Source organism: Alligator sinensis, unplaced genomic scaffold (assembly GCF_000455745.1).
Source record: "Alligator sinensis unplaced genomic scaffold, ASM45574v1 scaffold268_1, whole genome shotgun sequence".
Classification (NCBI taxonomy): Eukaryota; Metazoa; Chordata; order Crocodylia; family Alligatoridae; genus Alligator; species Alligator sinensis.
The window spans coordinates 21,406-42,017 of NW_005841853.1; the positions used below are offsets into that span (position 1 = coordinate 21,406).

Here is a 20,612-nt window from a genome sequence, read left to right on the forward strand (position 1 = left end):
CCTTTCCCCACACTTAAAAGGAGCCTGCAAATTGAAGCCAGAAGCTGTTGGTTCAAGCAATCTGCATATCGCAGGATGCAGCTTGCTTCCATGGCATGCTACTCAAGGGATGGAAGGGGACGCTTCCCCAGCACAGCCGGCTTCTGGGAATGGTTCATCATGCTCCAATGATACCGCTTCGGTTTGAATTGCTTTTTAGAAGCAAGTCCAAAGTGAACTATCAGAGCTATGGGCTTAGCTCTGTGTGGGTAAAACAAATATATGCTTAGATTTGGAAAAGTATTTTTCAATGAAACCTACAGTTTCATTGGGATTCGTTGGGATGCAGGAAGAGTTCAATTTCCAACTCTGGCAGACACCAGTCTTAATTTTCCCGTTTAAATAGGAATACGAGTTGCGTCCCTGCATTCCAAGCTAGCTCAACAGAAATTTTTCAATACTAAAAGTTGCTCAGATAGAGTGGAGATGAAGGGCCCTGAGGTAAGCAGTGATTGCTATTTACAAATAGCTGCTGCTCTAAAATCATCGTCGTCTTTCAAAAGGCTTTTCTGTATTCCTTAAATTAGGAGTAAAGCTTCAGAAAAAATGGGAGAAATTTTGTTGCAATAGGTTTGGTCATGCCAAGTATAACTAAGGTTACAAAACCTGTTTCCATTATAGCCCTGTTTTCCACATATTTCACATACTGAAATGATTCACCTTCTTCTTGGGCTGGTTTTCTGGCTTCGTTTCTCTCTGGAATTTGTTTTGGAAAGATTAAGCCAGAATCTCTTCAACTACTTTGAACTGGAAAGTAGAAAAGAGGGAAAAAAAGGGGGTAGGGGTGGGGAGGATAATATAAACTCCTCCTACTCTAAAAAGGACAATTAAGCATTTTAAGATTAATAAGGACAGCTCTAGTTTAAAACTTGAAATGACAGCTTATTAATGAAAGAGTAAAACTATTTGGGGGAAGGAAGAAATTATAGTTATAAATAGAATTGAAAGAGCCAAGTGTGTTTGGCTGGCATCTCATATCTTGAGCTGAATGCAGCCAAACATTTTTTCCCTTCCTAGCATGGGCAGGGGAGACTTTGCTACAGGAATGCTTTGTGGAAAGGAGTTTGAGCTTTAATGATCAGATTCTTTTCCTCCCTATCCAGAATTGTTTTAATGTGAAGGATGAGAGAAAATTCTAGCTGTGGAGGCTATTGCTTATTTCAATTTAGTAATTTTTACTGAATTCTAAGGTTTTGCCTACCACCATACAGATTGGCTCTGAAGATGCTTTAAAAGCAGCTGGGAGGGGTAGGAGGGAGGAGAATCTGTTTTCAAGGAACCTGCCATCTTTTGGGGGAGGGAGGGAACCTCGTCACTTAAAGTGCAAAAGGTACTGGACAGTCACGCCTGCCATCGCACCCTTAGATTTCAAGGTGGTTTGCACATCAAGTCAAGCATCTCTACAGGACAAATAAGGCTGAGCGTCTTGTACAACCCCACATGTTCTTGGATGCAAGTGCAAAAATGTAATCTTCTGGGACATTAAGATATGGGGCTTACTTTCACTTTTTGGCATTAACCGTTGGTAAAATTATAGGAGTGTCTTTTCTAAGAAGCCATTTCACCATGCAAGAATGACACGTGTGTGTGCAGAGATTCTTGATAGCTACTTACAGATATAAGATTAGAAACAAATGTTGTGGAGAATGGAAACACTGGGGAATAAACTTGGCACCTGAAATGCAACTTAGCTGGAACGTAGGCACCTCCACCCAAATGAATGGCCTACGGGCCCACGTGGCCATAAACCCTGCAATTTTACTGTGGAAAGTTCCCTTGGAGTCTACAGTTTTGTTACTGCACATGCCCTGCATGTCTACTGCCAAATTGCAGTAGGGATTCACACACGTGGCATCCCAATTCCATGCATGGCCCAATCCTTTGGGCATACTCAACTACGTTTCAATGCATTCTGCCATCGCTCAGTTCAGCCAAGCACAGCAACTGTGGCTATTTGACTTCAGAAAGATGGCTCCTCTGAGTGGTGCTGCACACCCTTTACAAGTGGACCGCGATTCAAGTACTGGCCCAGGAAACGGGAGCCCTGTGGCCCAGACCACCCTCAGCCCAAAGAGGTTCAAACCCGAGCATTCACAGGAGGATGCCCTAACCACTGCTCACTCTGTAGGGCATGGGCACTCTCCCCTCCACCACCAAACCCTGTTCCCAATGCATATTATGCATTTTATCTAGTGACTTGTTCCTGGAAAATGAGGAAGCGGTTCCTGGAACAGGGATCAGATCCGATCCCAGGGCTTTAACCCCAGCCACATGCATTCACCACTGGGCTGCTGATTCTTGCTCTCTCATTTTCTTTCCTTCTGTTTGGAATCTGGGAACAGCTTCAAAGAATGGAGACTGCTCCTAGCCCAGACTAACCATGATCCAGTGGTTACAGCCTTCTCTTGGCACATGAACATATGGCCAAGGTGCCCTGACAACCCAATTCCCACTTCCTGAGCAAATGCTCTAACCAAGATGTAAAAGATGGGCTGCTCCCAGTCCCAGCCTGGCCACATCAAAAAGGCAAACAAGCCACTTGTCACTGCCTAGAAGAAAGAGGCTAATGGAAAATGTAGGACCAGTGCCCAGAGTGATCAGCAGGCAAGCAACAAATGAATACAGATGTCAAATATTTCATTGTAAAAAGAATTCACAAAAAAAAAAAAAAAAAAAAAAATGGTGTTGAGCAGATGCTTAGAACAACTCTAATTCTCTATTGTGCTGAACACTGTGAGGGTCTGAGGGAGTTTACCCTTTAGCACTTATAGAGCTAGTTTAAGCAATCTCTGAACCATCAGTGATCATATCTGAGAGACCATGAGGTATCAGAAAGGGCTCGGAGAATGGAGAAGGGCAAACACAGTATCTGCGTGGGAAGCGTAGGAAAAGAAGGATTTGGAGCTCTAGATCAGTCAGCCCAACCTATCCCTAGAAAGATTGTGAAACACTAGTAAGCAATCGGTATGTAAGCACTGAGGTGATAAGAAGCAGCCAACATGAATTTGCCATGAACAAATTAATGTCAAAACAATCCAGTTTGCTGGGGCAGGAAATCCACCAAGGAGATCTCTTACATTTACTGCACCTAACTTGACTTTTGCCAGGCTTCTGACATGGTCCCACATAACACTACAAGGCTAAGGACATGCAGTCCGTTTAAAATTAAATTACTGTAGGGAGGGCACACAAGTGATCGGAAAACTGTTCACAGCGAGTTTCAGCAACCTGTTGTCACCCAATCTGTGATGTGTTCAGAGTATAAGAATGCGACTGCCGAATGCATTTTGCACCAGAGCAGTATTTCCCGAACTGTGGGTCATACAAAAAACTTGGGTGGTGGGGGCATGACACCAGGATGCAATGACAAGCAGCAGTGAGGAAAGTAGCGGGTAGGGTTTAGCATAAACCCCAAAGAGTCTGGGAAATGCTGCAGTAGAGCTTTTGGGATCAACCCTTTGGACCCCTTAAGAGGGAACACTACTCTGGTTCACAGCTGGTTTGTTCTGAGTACGGTTAACTGCTCTACAGTTTTCCACCAGGCCAATATGCACCAGTGCAAGTCATCCTCCGGTAGATGTCATCCTAAAGTACAGTCGTAGAGGAGGTGACATAAGATGTGGCCAATTTGAACTCTCCTACCTTGGGATCAAATTTTCAAGGAGTAACTTGCATCATAAGCCACATAGAAGGCTCTTCTGCCAGTACTGACTTCTCCCTCATCTTTGTTAACATCAGCGTGGGAGTTGACATAGGGTAGCAAGTATCTCTCGGAAGCACAACCACAAAAAAAAAGTTAGGAGGGTGGATGGTGCAATATAAAAAATAAAAGCCTCTAGCAGTAACACAGATCAGGGGCCTGAACAAAAGTCCATCCCACTTACTGAGTGTTCAAGCACCTTGTTAGTGCATAAAGCATAGTATGCTTAATTGTACGGGGAAATGGAGGAAGAACACACACAGGCTACCCAATCTTAGTACTGGTTCAAAACAGGGGTCCCAGGGTTTCTTCAGAGTTTGAGGCGTCTCTTAATTCATGAGAGCAGGGCCCCCCCCACACAGCAGGTGTGCTCCTCATGCTTGTCTGAATTGGCTGGGGATGATCCTGGTGCCGAGAGTCATGAAAATAATCATGTGGGCTCAGGGTGCCACCATTTCTGCAAAATGAACAGATGTATGACCCCTGGCATAAGTATTAGAGTGGAAGGAAGAAAGACCAGTCCTCTGATCTTTGCCAGATCACCCAGCAAAGACTTGGATAGATAGGAAGGCCAGGAAGCGTTCAGCTTTCTCTTTGGCCTATCCAAGTGGTCTGGTACCTCACCCGTCCCTCTGTACTGACAGTTCCTCACAAATTGTCCTATGGATTTCTGGGACCGGGAAGACTATGTTGACTGGGATGGCCTGAACCGGAAACAAGAAGCCATCAGGAGCATGGCTCAACATTAACTTTCTAATAATTTGGGTTGGAATTAAGCTTGCTTGTAAGAATGTGCGTTTTGTAACTTCCTTGTTCAGGTGCCAATTAGGAAGAGTTTGGATCAAAATTTCAGCCACATAATCAAGTGGGGAATTTGGTCAAAAACCTATTTTTAAAAAAGTAGCCTACATCAGCATAACTGGAAGAAGAACCCGGCAGAGCAGGCAAACTGAGCACAACATGGTCCTTTGCATATGACTGAAGTGCTTGTGCATGCACACAAATACAGAGCACAGAACTGAATGGCACAAATGCACAAGGTAAATGCAGGTCATTTCAGAAACTCCTACTTGAACCAAGACACAAATGCAGACTCTCAGTACAACAGTTCAGCACCAGCCCAGCTCAGCCAAGGTAAGTGCTAGCACGCTCTACATGGTTTCAGTAAGTGACACTATTGAATTGGTATGTTATTCCCCTCTAGTACCTACTTCAGTGCTCTTGGCTCAACCTAGGTCTGCTGTACAATTACAGGATTAAAGAACTGAAAGAGAAGCCCTTGCCTCTTAAAGCAACAGGCCTTTTGTGTTTTGTTTATTCAAGAGCAGTTCAAGACAAATAGCCTGAATTAGCCAGAACCTCATTTGAATCACGATGGAGATAAAAATGTTCTTAAAGTGCTTAGGTTGGTTTTATCTATGCTCGTTTTATCAGCGGTATAAAAACAAGCCAGACAATAACAGGCAAGCCTGCACCATGTGAAAGGGAATATGCTTAAAGCATGGGATTGGGAGTTGGGATTCAGATGTGGTTTTGTTCTCACACACTTTAACTGGTACAAATGACTGTAGGCATGAAGGGGCACTCATCTCCCTCACTTGCACAAGTGCACTCTCTCATACGCAGACCCCCCCACCATTCTTTAATGAAGTGACTTTTTACAATTATAAAAGAGCCAATCCAGGGCAGCACACATTTAAATGAAGTGTATGCTTTGCTTTGTTGTAGTAATCATTGCTCATACCTGAATTGTAAGGAAAATGCCATTGCAAACAGAACAGTGTGGGCAGAGATAGCATTAAATAAGCTCATATTCAATGCAAGAATATGGGCTTTCCCTGAAGGACTGGACTGTATCCAAGGGTAACAGGGCAGTCTGGCCCTTTTAGTGGGGCAGCCAGCCCTGGGGTGGAAGCCCAGCTGTGGGTGAAGTCAAAAGCTCAAGGAGAGAGAGCGTGCAAGCGAGCAAGCATGTGCTGGAGCTGGGGAAGGAGCAATTTGTGGCCAGAAGGCAGACTGGAACTCAGATAAGCCTGCTTTTAGGAACGGTCCAGAGCTAAAGGCCCCTACTACCTGGAAAAAGGCTAATGGTTTTGCTTTACTCATTCGTTTGCAGAATAGATTACTGTGTTTATATTATGAGGATTGACCGGGGGGTTCCCAAGGCAAGCCAGCCTGTTTGGCAGCAGGCACACCAACCTGCTTACACCAAGTCTAGCATTACCCTGTGGATAGCTGTGCTAGGAGAAGGCAATTTAGAAAGCTAGCACATAAAGCAATGCCAGATTATTAGCATGCACTGGTTCTTGCACTTTGGCTCATGGGCCTTGGGTCTGCTGAGAACATACATATTCTTCCTAAAGCCTCTTTCATCTTGGTACAGCTCTGTAGTTGCAATGCTAGGGTGAACTAGGTGCTGTTGTTTTTAGCTACCCCATTAACTAGACTGGGTCTGGTTGGCCTGCACATGCTAGTTAGTCCAAGCACTTGCAGGTGGTGTTTCCCTTGTGCTTGAATTCCATGGAGATCACTCATCCAAAGGTTGCGCTTGCTGACAGGCTGTGGATTTTCTGTACTTAGAGATATGGGACACCCTTTCATTGTAACCAGCTGGAAAGAAACTTCCAGCAACTTGGTCAGGTCATCAAACACCAATAATTTGTTGAATCCTTTAAGGTTTTGCAAAGCAAAAAAGTGACCCCAACTCTGAGTGTGCATCTAGGTAAACAGAAAATCAAGGCAATATTATTTTAAGACAGGTAACTCCATGGAAATGGTTAAAATCTTTAGTTTCACTCCCTTCCAGTGTCTAAAGGTTGCAATAATGGCCTTTGGAAAGAGACATTAAAGAACTGTTTTGACAGTAAGCATATGAATATGGACCCCAAGGGAACTTAAGTATGCTGTCAGCCCTGGCTGTTAGAGCCCTTTACAAAACACTCTCATGAGAGATCATCATTATCCTTGTGCTACAATGCAAGGAAGCAAAAATTAACATCTCTTGTCCAAGGCTGCAGAAGGAATCTGCAGTGTAGAGGAGGAAAAGTTGTGAGGGCTATTCTATAACAAAAGTGCCATGCTACTGGCCAGACTTGCTGTACTGTGCGAGACTGCAATTGGAGTCAAGATCTATTGAACATGTTCCAGTGATCAATTTAAGCACTGATCAATATTTTCCCCTTTCACCCTTTTGTGAAGGAAGAGTTCCCTGGTTCTCCCAGCAGATTGCAACAAAAGCTCTTTTTAGTGCACTTTAAACTGAGAATCTAATTGTGTATGGAAGAAAAGCATATTAGAAAGAATGCTGACCTTCACTCTTGGAGAAGTTTTTAAAGCTCACTTTACTGCATTGAATAGATACAGGATGATTGTAGGATTCTTATTTGGACAGATTGTGAAAAAGGAAGAACTCAGAGGCACTAAAGATGTGAATAGTCTTTAAACCCATGCCTAGTTGGGTAGGACTTTCCTTCACTGCCCCTCTTGTTCGATGTACCACAGGCCTTCTTACACACAAAAGGTTTTGTGGCAGAGTTCAAGAAGAGAATGTAGCAGCAACTTATTGCCAACTGCATGGAAACAGGGATAGTAGATCCCCCTCCATATCCAATGAAAGCTAAGAGAACAAGATATTTTCTCCTAGTTCAAAAGGCTCGATTATAATCAATGCTATTCAATTGTTAGGCCCCATACTTTTTCTGCTTTGTCACCCATGAATTCCAACTGATGTCACTTCAAGGGACCTGCTTTCCTAGGATTAATTTCTACTCCACATAGATAAAAAAAAAAAGGACATGCCAGCTGCACAGCAAGACCTACAGAAAATGCACCGAACACTTCACACTCTGTATCTCTGACCAGTGTCATGACTGAGACTCATGCACAAATCACCCAGCTCTTATTTCCACTAATTTGGGTACAGAAAACCATTACCACCTACAGGCTTGTTAAATCAAGGAATTCTAATCTCATGATGAAGTATCATGACGAATATCATATACTAATGCCAGACTACAGTCATTCAACTGGTAGCCTACATTACTCCCTAACACTGAAGACAAAACATGTGACCACTGAGTGCATGCTGAATCTCTTTGTACCCAGCCTAATTTTTCCTACTCGCTTTAGATGTTCCACCAGAGACCTGCCACCGTAGGTCTGTGGTACTATTGTGAATCAGGCCCAAACTTAGAGGCCAGTTTTGCTCTGCTAGATTTATGCTTGGAGGTACATTTCTTCCCAAAGACACGAAGTTTCCAAACATAACTTTTCTAAAATAGGTATGAGGCAGGGCAGGGTGGCTCCTTAGAGATCAACTGGTTCAAGGAGGACTGAGTCTTTGTAGAGAACAACCTATTCCACCAGATCCTGTGAATAGATTGGCAAACCTCTCTGCTCAAGTCGGTATGGCTCCTGTTTGGAGTCAAAATCTTTAATGTATTTATACTTCTAATGCACCTGGAAGATAGGGAAAATGAGATTGCCTTCATTTACCCATGGGGAACTGAGGCCCTATAATATAACTCATTGAAATCACAGGGAGTTGGATGCCTTAACTTTGCAGATTTGGGTCCAAGTGATTTGCCAAAAGTTCCACAAGACTGGAGAAGAGTGGGAAAACTAATCCAAATTTTCAGCGTCCCAGGCTAGCATCTTAACTATCGGATCATCCAAAATCCTCACCACTCTAAGGACTACTCACTAGGCTACCATAAATGATCTATACCTGTACCCGGGTGTCACATCTCCAGAGATGCCACACTCCATTTGTCTGTGGGCCCTCTCCAATTTTCTCTTGAGGGCGGTTGAGAAGGCATAGAACTACATTACAGCAATGCATGTGAAGAGTAGTTCGGTACCAGCTGACCGATTGGGGGTTTTTTTTGGTTTAAGAATTAACGCAGGTAGAAAGAGATGCTGCATCATGTTAATACAACTAGCAAAATTCTGAAGTTGCCATTTAAAACATGCGGGGACAAAATTCCTCATGATAGCTTTTGCAGAAGTTTAGTCAGTTCTAGTGACTAAGAAGTCTGATAAAAAGCACTGACAAATTACCTTCCCACGTAGAGAGGTGAAAGACAGCCATTGCAGAATGTTTGTATTTTCATCATTTAACTATAAGAGGGGGAGAGAAGACGACTGTTTTGTTTTCATAGCACTACAAGTGCTTTATTAACAAGGAAGAATTGCAATCAAGGGATCTGGTCTTTCATTCAGGAGGGACGTACAAACTGAAGGAGTGACATTCCCTGGACAAAAAGGGCTCCAGTCTTAAGGGCTGCAGCAACTAACAAGCATGGAAGAGCCCCAGACTCTTTAAAGGTTCCTTCTACGGTGGAGCAAAAATAATAGTCAAGGTAACAGTCTGAATCATTCCTCTAATCAGAGAATACAAAATGCAGACCTCTCACATGCTCAGCAATTACTCACACACAAGCATTTATGTAAAGACAGCTGTGTTTATGATGATGTAGTTATTACTCATTTAATTATATTAAGGTGGAATGAGCAACAGGACCCTTCAGCCAGTGGCAGCAAAATACGTGAACAGGAAGCAGCATATCTACAATCTAGCAGTATGAATAACTCTGGTACTTCAAAGATACAGTTAAATCTGCCCTTATTTTGGGCAAGGGTTAAAAAAACTAAATAATAATAATAATATTAATAATAAAAACCACACACACTTGCTCTGGACTCATTTTCTGGAACTACACTGTTATGTTTCCAAATCAAGTGTTAAGTTTTGTAGGAAAAGGAATAGGGGAGTTTACAAAGGGATTTGGTTTGCCCACGTAAGTAATCTTTGTTAGTCCAGCTTTTTGAATGAGGTAAGGCACTTCACCAGACAGATTACAAGTACTTACCAAAGTAAAGTTCCTGCACCTAGACTGGCTTCTGCGACTCTCCATGCTCCCACTTCTTTCCAAGTTCCCCAAGGTGCAATTTGGCGAGATTTCCGATGCCATTTCAGAAAAATCCGACATTAAGTTTCTAGGCATCCCACCCTAGAGACTGCTTGTTCCAGAGCTAGCTTTGTCACGCAGCGCAGAACACTGGGCTTACTTAGGGCTGTGGGTCAGTCACGTCTGAAAATGTATACAAAGGTTAAGTTAATTTAAACCTGTTTTTTAAACTACTGACAGGGCTGGAGAGGATAAATAAGGAAGAGAATTCTTAAACAAGCTTATAACCAGACAAACCGGTGCAGGAGACCAACATGCATTTCCATCAACCAAATAAAATTCTATTGAAAGGATCACTTTAAAATCTGACAAAGCAGGACTCCATGTCTGTCTTGTATAGACTTTCAGATCAGACGCATTCCCATTTACAATGGAAAATACCTGATAACTTAGTCTGAAGTCTGAATCTTAGGCAGGTTCTCTTTCAATTATGACAACATGAGATGCTGCAATCGAGACACGATGCCTCCCGCGATCCTTTTATCTGGGCAGGAGTGGGACTGCTCTGTTTGGACCAATGCACAAGAGTAACAGAATCCAATTCCACCTCTCAGCTCCGCAGGGCTAACTCGTCCTTGCTCGAGTGAACAGACCCAGTTTTGACTATGCACAAGGAACAGATCCAAGCTTTAAGACAGTGCCAGTTTACAGCTGGATTTCAGAGTGCAACTGCATTTTTAAAAACTGCTTCAGCTCTACCTTCATTTTGTTCTCCATTTTATTCACTTATGGACATGTGCTGTGTGGAGGACCAATGCGTATATAGAATGGACATATACAGAAGTGGTTAGCGAGGCAGAAAATATATGTACATATATCCTAGGTTTCAGTTCTGTAGCATCTGGCTGAACAGCGTGATGCTTTGAAAGAGGGACATTACAATGCTTCACATCTTTTCCTCATTCTCAAAACATTAGCAAGATGAAAAACAAGCCTCCTTTTGATGTCCCTCATTAACCTGATCAGAGGTTAACAAGCTTTTGCTGCCACAGGGCACTGTTTGCCACCCAGCTCCCTTCCATGGGTCGCATATCCCTAGCCAGCAGCAGATGCTGTGGAGGAAATACAGAATGAGGCTGGGGCTGGACTCTTGTGACATCCTCTGCTGCCCCAGGTGCAGCATGGTGAAAATGGACGGGGAAATCCAGTCCCTTCGTGGGCCTGATCCAGCCTGATTCTCCATCCTTGGAGGTTTCTAAGACCTGGCTAGACAAAGCCTTGGCTGGGATGGTCTAGTTGGAGATAGTCTTGCTTTGAGCAGGGGGTAGGACTAGATGACCTTGTGAGGCCCCTTCCAGCCCTAATTTTCTATGATTCAGGCCATAAATTGCTAACTCCTGACCTATATGTTAGTTCATCACTCTATCTGCCCCCATCTCTAGTCACACATTTAAAATGGTGTTGTGTTTTTTTAGTGGGGCGTTTTTGGTTTTTTAAAAACTTTTCCCTGGCACCTTTTTTCCTATTAAGCACTACCCAGTCATAGACAAGAGGTGACATTTCCACAATACCATTTGGCGATTGGTACCCACAAGTCCATCACCTTGTGTCTATCAGATGTCCAACTAGAAATGGATGCTCTTACTCTGTGGGTGCTGTTCAAACAGAACAAGACAGGCCCTGCCTTGAAGAGCTTATAATCAAGTTATAGTTTGCTTCAACCCAATTCCTTGAGGGCGACATGGAGAAAGTCATCCAGTTTGCATTTCCATTTCAATTGGGTTATTTTGCCTTCCTCCTCACTAGTGCCAGTTTTCATGCCTCCCCCTTTTTTTTTGTTTTGCCTCTTGGTAGCCAATTAGTATTCTGCAGTCAATAAGACTTGACTAACATCTCTATCTTACTGATGATTTCCTCCCAAAAAGAGAGCAAAGACAGTGTTAGAGGTATGTCTTGAGTGTTGCCTTGGCTATGACATCTCTGCAACATTTGTATTGCAGGAAGACTCCCACGCAATGCAGCTAGGCTGCAATCCAGCAAGTCCCAAAAGCATAGTCCAAACTAAACAGAGCAGCATATTTCTACCATAGCAAACACAGCTAACATATGAAAGAGCCCCACTTGCAAACTACAAGTTTAAATGGTTAAGATGAATCTGGAGGCCTCTTTAAAACATCTCATTTTTCTATTGCAATGAGCATATCCCACTTGTTTCATTTCTCCTAAACACATCAGATTCTTCCTTGAGATTGCAGTTTTATGCAGTGATGCCCAAATAGGTGCCCACAGTTTTTGTTTCACACATGTATATTATAAAAACTTTAACTTTTGGTTATAAGACAGGCGTGTGTTAAACGCTGCTGGAGTGCACACTGATCTGACAGATGTGTACATGTGTTCCTGTATGTACAGGAGAAAGCCAAGTTAAAATAAGCAGCTTGAATGAAGAATGCATGCTGCCCTAGCATCTCTGAAGTGAGACTTGGATACAGTACTGCCCTGTGCACACAAAAGCAGATTTGGTACAAGGTAGTACTGAGCAAAAAGATTTTGCCCCTGCTGAAGGCAATGGGAGATCTACTGCTGACCAGAGTAGCATCAAGATTTCATCCCATGCGTCAAACTGTGCAGTTCAGATGGAGGAGGGACAGGGGGAGATGGGAGCTTTTTCAGAGTCACAAATGAGGTCAGTGCTCATCTTCCACTGAAATGCAATGAAACTTGGTGCCAGCTTCTCAGCTGAGTCTCTGAATGACCTACCCCCATAGTGTGTGTGAGAATATGGAGTCAAAGTTAATGCAATGGCGTGTCCAATTTGTTCCTTCTCTTGACAGTGAATTTTGGTGAGGCACAAGGTTAGGATCATCTGTACCATTCACAACCCTATCCTTTGTCACAAAAGGTCATGGCTGATTGTTTAACTATGAATGAACCTGCATGGGCTGCATCAGTGGCATCTATGCCAATATTTAAAAGCCTGGAAGTGTTTAAATAAGTAACCTTATCAGGATTTAAACTAGGGTTACCAAAACAAAAGAGACTCCCTGGCCAAAGACTTGACCTAAAAGAGACTAGCACTTCAGTGGGGTATTCTTTGCACATAAAAATAAGAACACATAGATATAATGAGCAGTACTGAAGTGTGTGTGTTACTAGTACAACTAACTAGTACTTGTAGAGCAACAGAGCAACTTTTTTTCCAGTAACCCTCTGCTGTTCATTCCAGATTTCAGGCTCAGAAGCTCTGCATAACTCCTCAATGATTAAACACAGCCACTGGAGATTTAAAAAAGGCTGCACTTCAGCTACAACAATGGGCAGCAGGTATTAATATACCAAATTATGGCCTTGTCCTCTAAGCCCTAGCTTTTTTACAGTTTTTGTTCACATCAGGCTCAGAGAGACAGAGCGCATCTACACAAGAAACTTAATGCCCACTGGACTAATTCTACTGCATATTAACGTGGCTGGCAAAAGCCATGATAATGCACTACCGCACAGCAGATTATTCTAGTGGGCATTAAACGATGCACAAGAAGTGTTCATCAGACCTAATGTGCACTACTCCCAATTATGGCTCTTTAATGTAGACATGCCCACAGTGTATCAGTTAGCAGGCTCAGCATTCTGGCATAGGAAAAGCAGAAGTGTGCTTCTTTAATTTAGAAGAAAAAGTTTTAATAGCAGATTTGGTCTTGTAGGCTACATTTAACAGCATTATGCCCCAACTGCACAGGTAGTTTAATCAAAACCGTTTCCTAATGAAGCAGAACACAGTTCAGACAAAGGTCTTTACCCAAGCTAGCAACTGATTAACAAATTAGGTGCTTCTACAACTAAGCCTTCAACAGGCTCCATGACTTTCACCTGAAATAGAGGGCAATGGTCATGGTGAAGTCTTACTGTGAAGGAGATTTGATCTGGGTTTGATATGCTGCTCTGCCACACACTATATGGGCAGGTCTATACAGCCTCTAATTGTACTAGGGAGGGCTGAAGGGACGATTTTATTAATTTAGATCAGAGGTAGCCAAGATGCTTCAAAAGGAGACCCCAGGGTATGCTTCAACAGAATTGCCGAGGTAACCAGTGAGGGATCAAAATAGCATAACAAATCTCAGAGAGGTGGAACAGCAGGTTAAATAGGAAACTGTTCTTCTTGACCTTCAGAGAGGCATTAAAAATGAAAGTTACTCACAACAGGGTTTATTTCTTAGTCTACCCAACACACTAATTATGGACATATTACAGGCCTTTAGATGCACTGCCTGTGCCACTGGAGTAATCGAATATGGTGCTAAAACAGACTTGCCATCAACCTTCATTGCAATATTTGGGCCAGTTCTTGCCAGAGAGCAGAAGCGTTTTCGTTCTTCCAAATGGCCCCTACCCAATTATGCACGGCGTGGTACTTTTCACTTAAAAGGTTGATTTAGAAGCTACAAGAGTCTTACATCGAACTGCAATTAAGTACACTGATAGTTGATAGAAAGAAAATTGAGTATTCTGTAATTAACAATTAATTTTAGTTCAAAAGTCCAATTTTAACCTAAGATATGGCTTGGAGGCACTATACCAAGGTTCTGTAAAGATTTAAGGAATGGTCTTTTATTGCAATAAGCCAAATTCTTACTTTGCCTTGTGAGTTTATTATGCAACTGAGCATCTAAAAGATCCAGAATATTTGTCTTGAGTAGATAGACCTAAGTAATGTACTTGTCAGTAAACCACAAAAACAAATTGTGAGAGAGAGCTAGCTTAATAGCCAGAAGATTGATCATTCCAAAATGGAAAGTATCCAAAGGTTAAAAAAGTCACGCGCTACATGACTCAGTGAGCTAGCAGATGTAGAGAGCACCATTCCAGTTACGCGAACACAATGATATATTTAAGGAAATGATCACACTTCTTGGAAAGTTATCAATTTTTTTAAAAAGCCACAATGTTGATGTACCATTCCGTTTTCTCCACTGTACATGAAGGTTATTTTGAAGTATATAAAGGTTATTTGGAAAGAAATCTCTTTTCACCAAACTGAATTTATCCAAGTCAGGATGCTATTGGAACTTTCTGCAGGGTCCTAAACGCAAATTCTTTGTCTGTCCTTTAAAAACCTGATCACAATATATAGTTAAAAAAAGATACAATTGAAATATACCAGAAAAATCTTTGATGAATTTCCGCCCCACCCTTCCTCAAAAATTGTACTCCTTAAGCATGTGCACACACTTAAGTTACATGGGAATACATAGGTAAAATTTCATGCACAAGCATGAAACACCATTAGATTTAAGCACCTGAAAATATGCTTGAAGGCCTGATAGCCCCCTTTAGTGAACAGAAGTCCTTCCATTAACTTCACTGGTCTTGGAATCAGGGCCTTATTAAGCTAAAGGCTACTGGAACAAACATCCTCCCGAACAGCCTGCACAAGATTACGGCTGAACAAGCTGGTTTGAGCAGCCAATGCAACAAACATAAGACTGGTTCGGCTATAAACTTTTATAGGCCATTCCAAAGTATGTTTGCTTTAATGGTGTGGACAGGTCTACTCATTAAGTTGGGGAACACAAACCAACTGCAGTAGCTTTCATCAACTCCTCCAGGATCTAATCTAGGAATTAAACCCTGCAAATAAACTGCTCTCTAGCAATAAGATGAGCAGGGAGACAGAAGCAGAGACATTCTAGATAAAGGGAGAGAGAAGACAACATGTTTAACAGCACTGGATGCACAGGACCAATGGGCATGTCAATGCTACAGACATGTGCGAGGGTTGAAAATGCGTTGTTTAGACTTCAAAGAAGAGGAGCCTAAAACAGGACAGCTCACAGCTAGTTTTAAAATGCTAACAAAGATGGTACAACTACAGATATTACCTCAATTAAGCTGCTTTGCTTCCTCTGCAGGAAACAGAGATTAAGATAGGAATTTGTTTGGACTATGCTGGGATTAGCCGCTACAGTTAAATTCCCCCTCCCCAATCCCACATGTGCAATTACCATAACAAAATTTAAGAAACAGGTATTATACTGCTTGACATCAAGCATAGGCAGGACCAAGTTGCATTAAGAACTGTTATTAACCATAACTAGGTGACATTTTCACAGAACATGACTGTCCTCATTCAGACTGCGGAAAACACAGTGCTGACTGTCATACTAATTAAATGCACCGAGGAAAGGGTATAAAATATATTTTCCTTAGCTGTACTTTGAAAGTGAGCTTAACCAAGATTTGGTCAACGTAGAAGTGCTGCAGCCTGTGGGCTATGGTAACTGTTGCACCCTAAAGACGGATGCCAGACAAGAGTACTTGTATACTGGCTTTTAAAAAAAATAAAGTTATAGCATGATCTAACCTACACAAGCCAGGTAAACAGTGTCATTTAGCCACAGCAGCATGGAAACAGGGCTCAGTGCAGAGACCATGACTTTATACACACTTGGGCAGCACTTAATAGGCTGGAACAGGTGAACACTAGCACAATATTACTAACTCAAGCATTCAGATGGCATATAAGGCTCTCCAAATTTGTAAAACCTTAGTCTCAATATTAACTCTCTAGTTGCTGAGCTCTGAAGATGCTGTGGGGTCACATTTTCAAGGTTTTCTCCACAATCATGAAGGTAAGGGTCTTTTTAAATGAAAGCAGAGATTCTTACAGACACATGAATCTGGGAATCAGGGCTTTCAGAAATGTACTGTATATATCGTGAGACAATAATAAGAGTCACAAGAGCTGCCAACACTGAAACAAACCCTACACACTTAAACAACCAGATGAATTGAGTGCTGTTTCATCACAGCATTTAAGTACCTGCTTGAGTCCCACAGAAGTTGCTGCGACTTAAGCCCATGCTTAGAATTATGGCCAAGTTTGAGCTTAAAATTTAGGAGAGAGTGGCCTAATGAATAAGGAAATGTTGGTTCACAATTGCTTCCAGTGGACTCTCCAGACAACAGGAAACCTCAATTCACACAACAGACACTCAAGTATCATTTTGTATAACACTGATGGTTAAGGTTACAGGTTTGACCGAGCTACTCTGAGACTCAATATACTTAAAATAGATCTATTCCCCATTTCTTAACTGGTCTTTCTGGATTTTCAAGAGCAACTTTTTTTTTTTTTCTTTGTAGGAATACACTTCTGCAAATATTTACCAAACAGTAGGAGACTGTTCAGCTGTGGAGAATCACTGGTGCTCCAACGAGAAACTTTTACTATATTCCATGTTGGAAAGCAGGGGGCAGTAACATTTTTAGCCAGAGTGCCAAAAACATCCCCAACCCTGACCCATTCCTTGACTCGGCATGCCAGGGGCAGACCGTGGGAGGAGCCACAAGGGGCCCAATCCTTATTGCTGGTGGCTGCACACACGCCTCTGGCAAGACAACAGGGAAGGGGCCTGGGGCAGCGCAACCCCAGCCCCACCCCACTATCCACTCAGAGGTGTGCGTGCACCCACCACTGCCACTATGAAAGCCAGCCAAGGGCTCCAGAGCCCAGTACAGCTGTTTGCAGCCTCTAGGCTGCCTGCCATAGCCAGCCCAGGCTCTGAGCAGCTGTAGCAGGCAAGCTGCAAACAGCTGCACTGGACTCCGGAGCGCACTGGCTTAACGGCAGTGGTGGCTACACGCGTGCCTCCAGGCAGACAGAGGGGGTGAGGCTGGGGCTGCGCTGCCCCAGACCCCTCCCTTGCCATCTGCCCAGAGGTGCACATGCAGCTGCTGCCACCACAGAGCCCAGCTGGGCCTCCAGAGCCTGGTGCAGCTGCTTGCAACCTCCTGCATGCAACCAGCCCAGGCTTTTGGCAGCTGCTGCCAGCCACGGAGCCCAGGCTGCCTTCAGCAGGCCTTGCAGCCTCTCAGGCGCCTGCTGCGAGCAGCCTGGGCTGCATGGCCGGAAGCAGCTGCCCAGGGCTCGGGCTGGCTGTGGAGTGCCAAGCAAAATGGTCTCACATGCCAGGCTCTACCACACGTGCCAGCAGTTTCCGACCTTTCTAATATTGGTGCCACATGATTCCAGACCATCTGTATGGTTTTGGAAATGCTGCCTTAAGATGGTCATATAGAAGAGTCCTTCAGACCTCACATTAGAGTCATGTTTACAATCTCGAGCCTGATTTTTAGCACGTTGCTTTTCAAGCTTGAACCCAGGTTCACAAAAGAATGCATCTGAACAACACAGAGGAAAAAGTTGTTTCAAGTCTTTGCCTTTTGGCTTGTGAATACCTGCAGCTGTAACTCAGACTCAGTAACAGTTTTATCCACGTTGCGCCACATAAAAAGCAGTTTTATCAACTCAAAGGCAAATAAAAACAATTGCGAAAGACTGGTATGCACTAGACTGGGTTAAACCACCAGAGAAAGGTCTCTTAACTTGATCTATTAGCAGAAACAGAATCACTCCTGCCGCACCTAAAACTGAAACTCAGCCAATGACAAACAGTTTTCTTTAGATTAACTTCTTACCGGAGGATAAATGTGGAGGCTTTCACTGAGAGGCTACAGCAGAGATTTGCTTGCCTGCATCTGTTTCAGGGAAGAACAAGATACAAACATGAAAGTCGAGACCCCTTTTATGCAGGGCGTTCACCATGTCCTAGATTAGAAGTCTCCCTAGAGTTTGACGTCTGTGCAAACTGCCCCAAAAGGACTTTAAAAGCTACTTAAGTTTAATTTACCAAACGGAGAAATCCAAGGTTGTCAGCTGCAATAGTTGAGATGTTGGAAAGGCATAGATACAGAAACAATTTAAAAGTACAGACTCTTCTGTAATTAGCCAACTTCTGTCTTGTTACAGGTGTAACATCACAGGGGTTTAGGGTTTCATTATAAAACTGATGCTAGAGCTGTACACAGTGGCGGTGAACCAAGTACAGCTTCACATTGTATTTGGGAAGGCACGGGAATATTCATCCATACCTTCCAGGCAGCCCACCCTTGCGCTGCTGCATCACAGGCTAGCAACAGGATTTGCAAGTCACCGGGGGCTATCCGCCTGACTGGTCATGCTGCAAGACTGCTGGAGAAGATGCACGCACACAAAGTGGTCAGGGGACGATTATCCCCGAAGAGAGACAGTAGGAGAGGTAGACATACACAGTAGGTCAGCATGTGAAGGGTCATCTGCAAAGGGCAAGAGGCTGACAAAAATCCTCCCTGTTGACCTGCATGGACAAAAGCTTATCCCTCATTACAGGTATAGGGCTGAGCAGAACAGCCGGCTGGAGACGAGGCTACTGAAGCCATTAGTCATATTATCAACATCGCTATGTAACGAGGGACTGCTTTTACAGATGTTCTTGTTTTGACAGGCATTTGGATACTGGACTCTTTGGTACCAAGCGATACCGCAGTCTTCCTATTTTTCAGGCATCTTCCTACAAATATTTGCATATTCTGGTCATTAGAGGACACGGGCACAGTGAACTCTAGTCAATTTTTAAAGAGTTAAGTCGCCTGGGATGCTACACCCGTCTAGCAATCCCCTGCCAACATTCCTGGGTAATATTTCTCTTTCTGAGGCAGGCATACAAACAAGAGAGAGAAACTGTGCGACTGAAGAAAATTCGAAGAGTAAGAGAAACAGCGAAAGAACAAAAATCCTCATCTGTCTCATCTCATCTCGGGCGTTTACTAGTTGCCCTCGTCCATAAAGAAGCTCAAATGCTATTTGGGACTGTTGTCCCTTTAATTTTAGGGTTGAAAAACATAGATTAAACAGAAAATGTGTTGTCCCTTTAATCTTAGTGGGGAAGTATATACATGAAAGGGACAACAGGTTTTCTGTTTAATGTATATTCTTCCCCGCTAAAATTAAAGGGACAACACATTTTCTGTTTAATCTTAGTAGGGAAGAATATACATTAAACAGAAAATGTGTTATCCCTTTAATCTTAGCGGGGAAGTATATACATTAAACACAACATTTATCGACTTTAAAAAGTCTCTTCTATTGCTGAGCAACAATCAGCATCTCACACTAGTTTCACATGCATCTGCCTGTTTAATAAAGCGCTCGTCTTCATTCACGTTCAACGACAAGCTTAGTCCTGTCTCGAAACTGCCGTAACACCAAGGGAAGACACCAATTACCGGCAACCTACGCCAAGACTGTTGCTTCCACACCGGTGCGTTAAGATCGTGCACTAAAAATCACCATCTCGCCACAATAATACTTTGTGTTAGCCAAAGCCAGAAAAAAACCCACTCGATCTTTTAAAACCCAGACTCCCACCGCCGCACCGGGCTCTCGTACCTGCACCCCGACTCGAGCTCCTCGGTCCGTCACCTCGATGGGGACGTCACCCCAGCGCCGGCACGGCTCGGGACCAAAACTGCACAACTATTATCACTTAGCCACCCCCCCAAAAAAATAAAAATCCACTCGACGCGGACTGGAATCGAGTCTGCCTTTTGCTTCCCCGTCTGCCCGGAGCAGATCCTCGGTCAGGGCTAAAAACACCCGTGGGAGGTCTTTGCAACAGGAACAAAAATGTGATCAAAGGCAAATCAGGAGACGCTGAGAGTTTCTGAGGGGCCTGGGTGGGGGGACAGACAAGCTGGGGACCCCTGGGCTGGGTGCTGGGCTCCTCCCGCTGGCTTGTCAAGGGGGGGAGCGGCAGAGGTGACCCCCGGCCCCGCACTCACCGCTCGCCGGCGCGGCAGTGCGGGGCGCGGGCAGGTGCAGCGCGCAGCATCTCCCGCTCCCGCCCGCCGCTGACTCAGGCGGGCTGGGCGCATGCGCGGCCCGGCGGCCACACTCCCTCCCGCGCTTGGCCACGCCCACGTCGCGCTCAACCGCCTCAACTGGCACTGAGACGCGGCCCCCGCTGTGGGGAAGGTGGATGGGCGTCAGGCAAGTAAAATCCGTGGTGTCATGTGTATTAAGTCCCTCCACGCGGTTCAAAATGGCAGATTTTAACTCATTTCCATGAAGCCGTAGTGGTTTTTGC

At 43.8% G+C, this 20,612-nt stretch overlaps 1 protein-coding gene across 4 annotated transcripts in view; it reads right to left on the reverse strand.

The window, feature by feature from the left end:
• The window catches only part of PROSER2 (proline and serine rich 2), a 27,845-nt gene extending 7,464 nt beyond the window's left edge, over positions 1-20,381 (reverse strand). The window contains exons 1-3 of one of the 4 annotated variants that reach the window (XM_006016308.3): positions 19,916-20,377; positions 18,127-18,186; positions 9,610-9,831 (exon numbers count right to left, since the gene is read on the reverse strand). In XM_006016308.3, the coding sequence (XP_006016370.1) occupies positions 9,610-9,744 (135 nt within the window). In that variant the 5' untranslated portion in view covers positions 9,745-9,831; positions 18,127-18,186; positions 19,916-20,377. Of the gene's footprint in view, positions 1-9,609; positions 9,832-18,126; positions 18,187-19,915 lie in introns of all 4 variants that reach the window. The other 3 variants (XM_025213022.1, XM_006016307.3, XM_025213026.1) reach the window with 3 other exon arrangements.
• Positions 20,382-20,612: the final 231 nt, after the last annotated feature.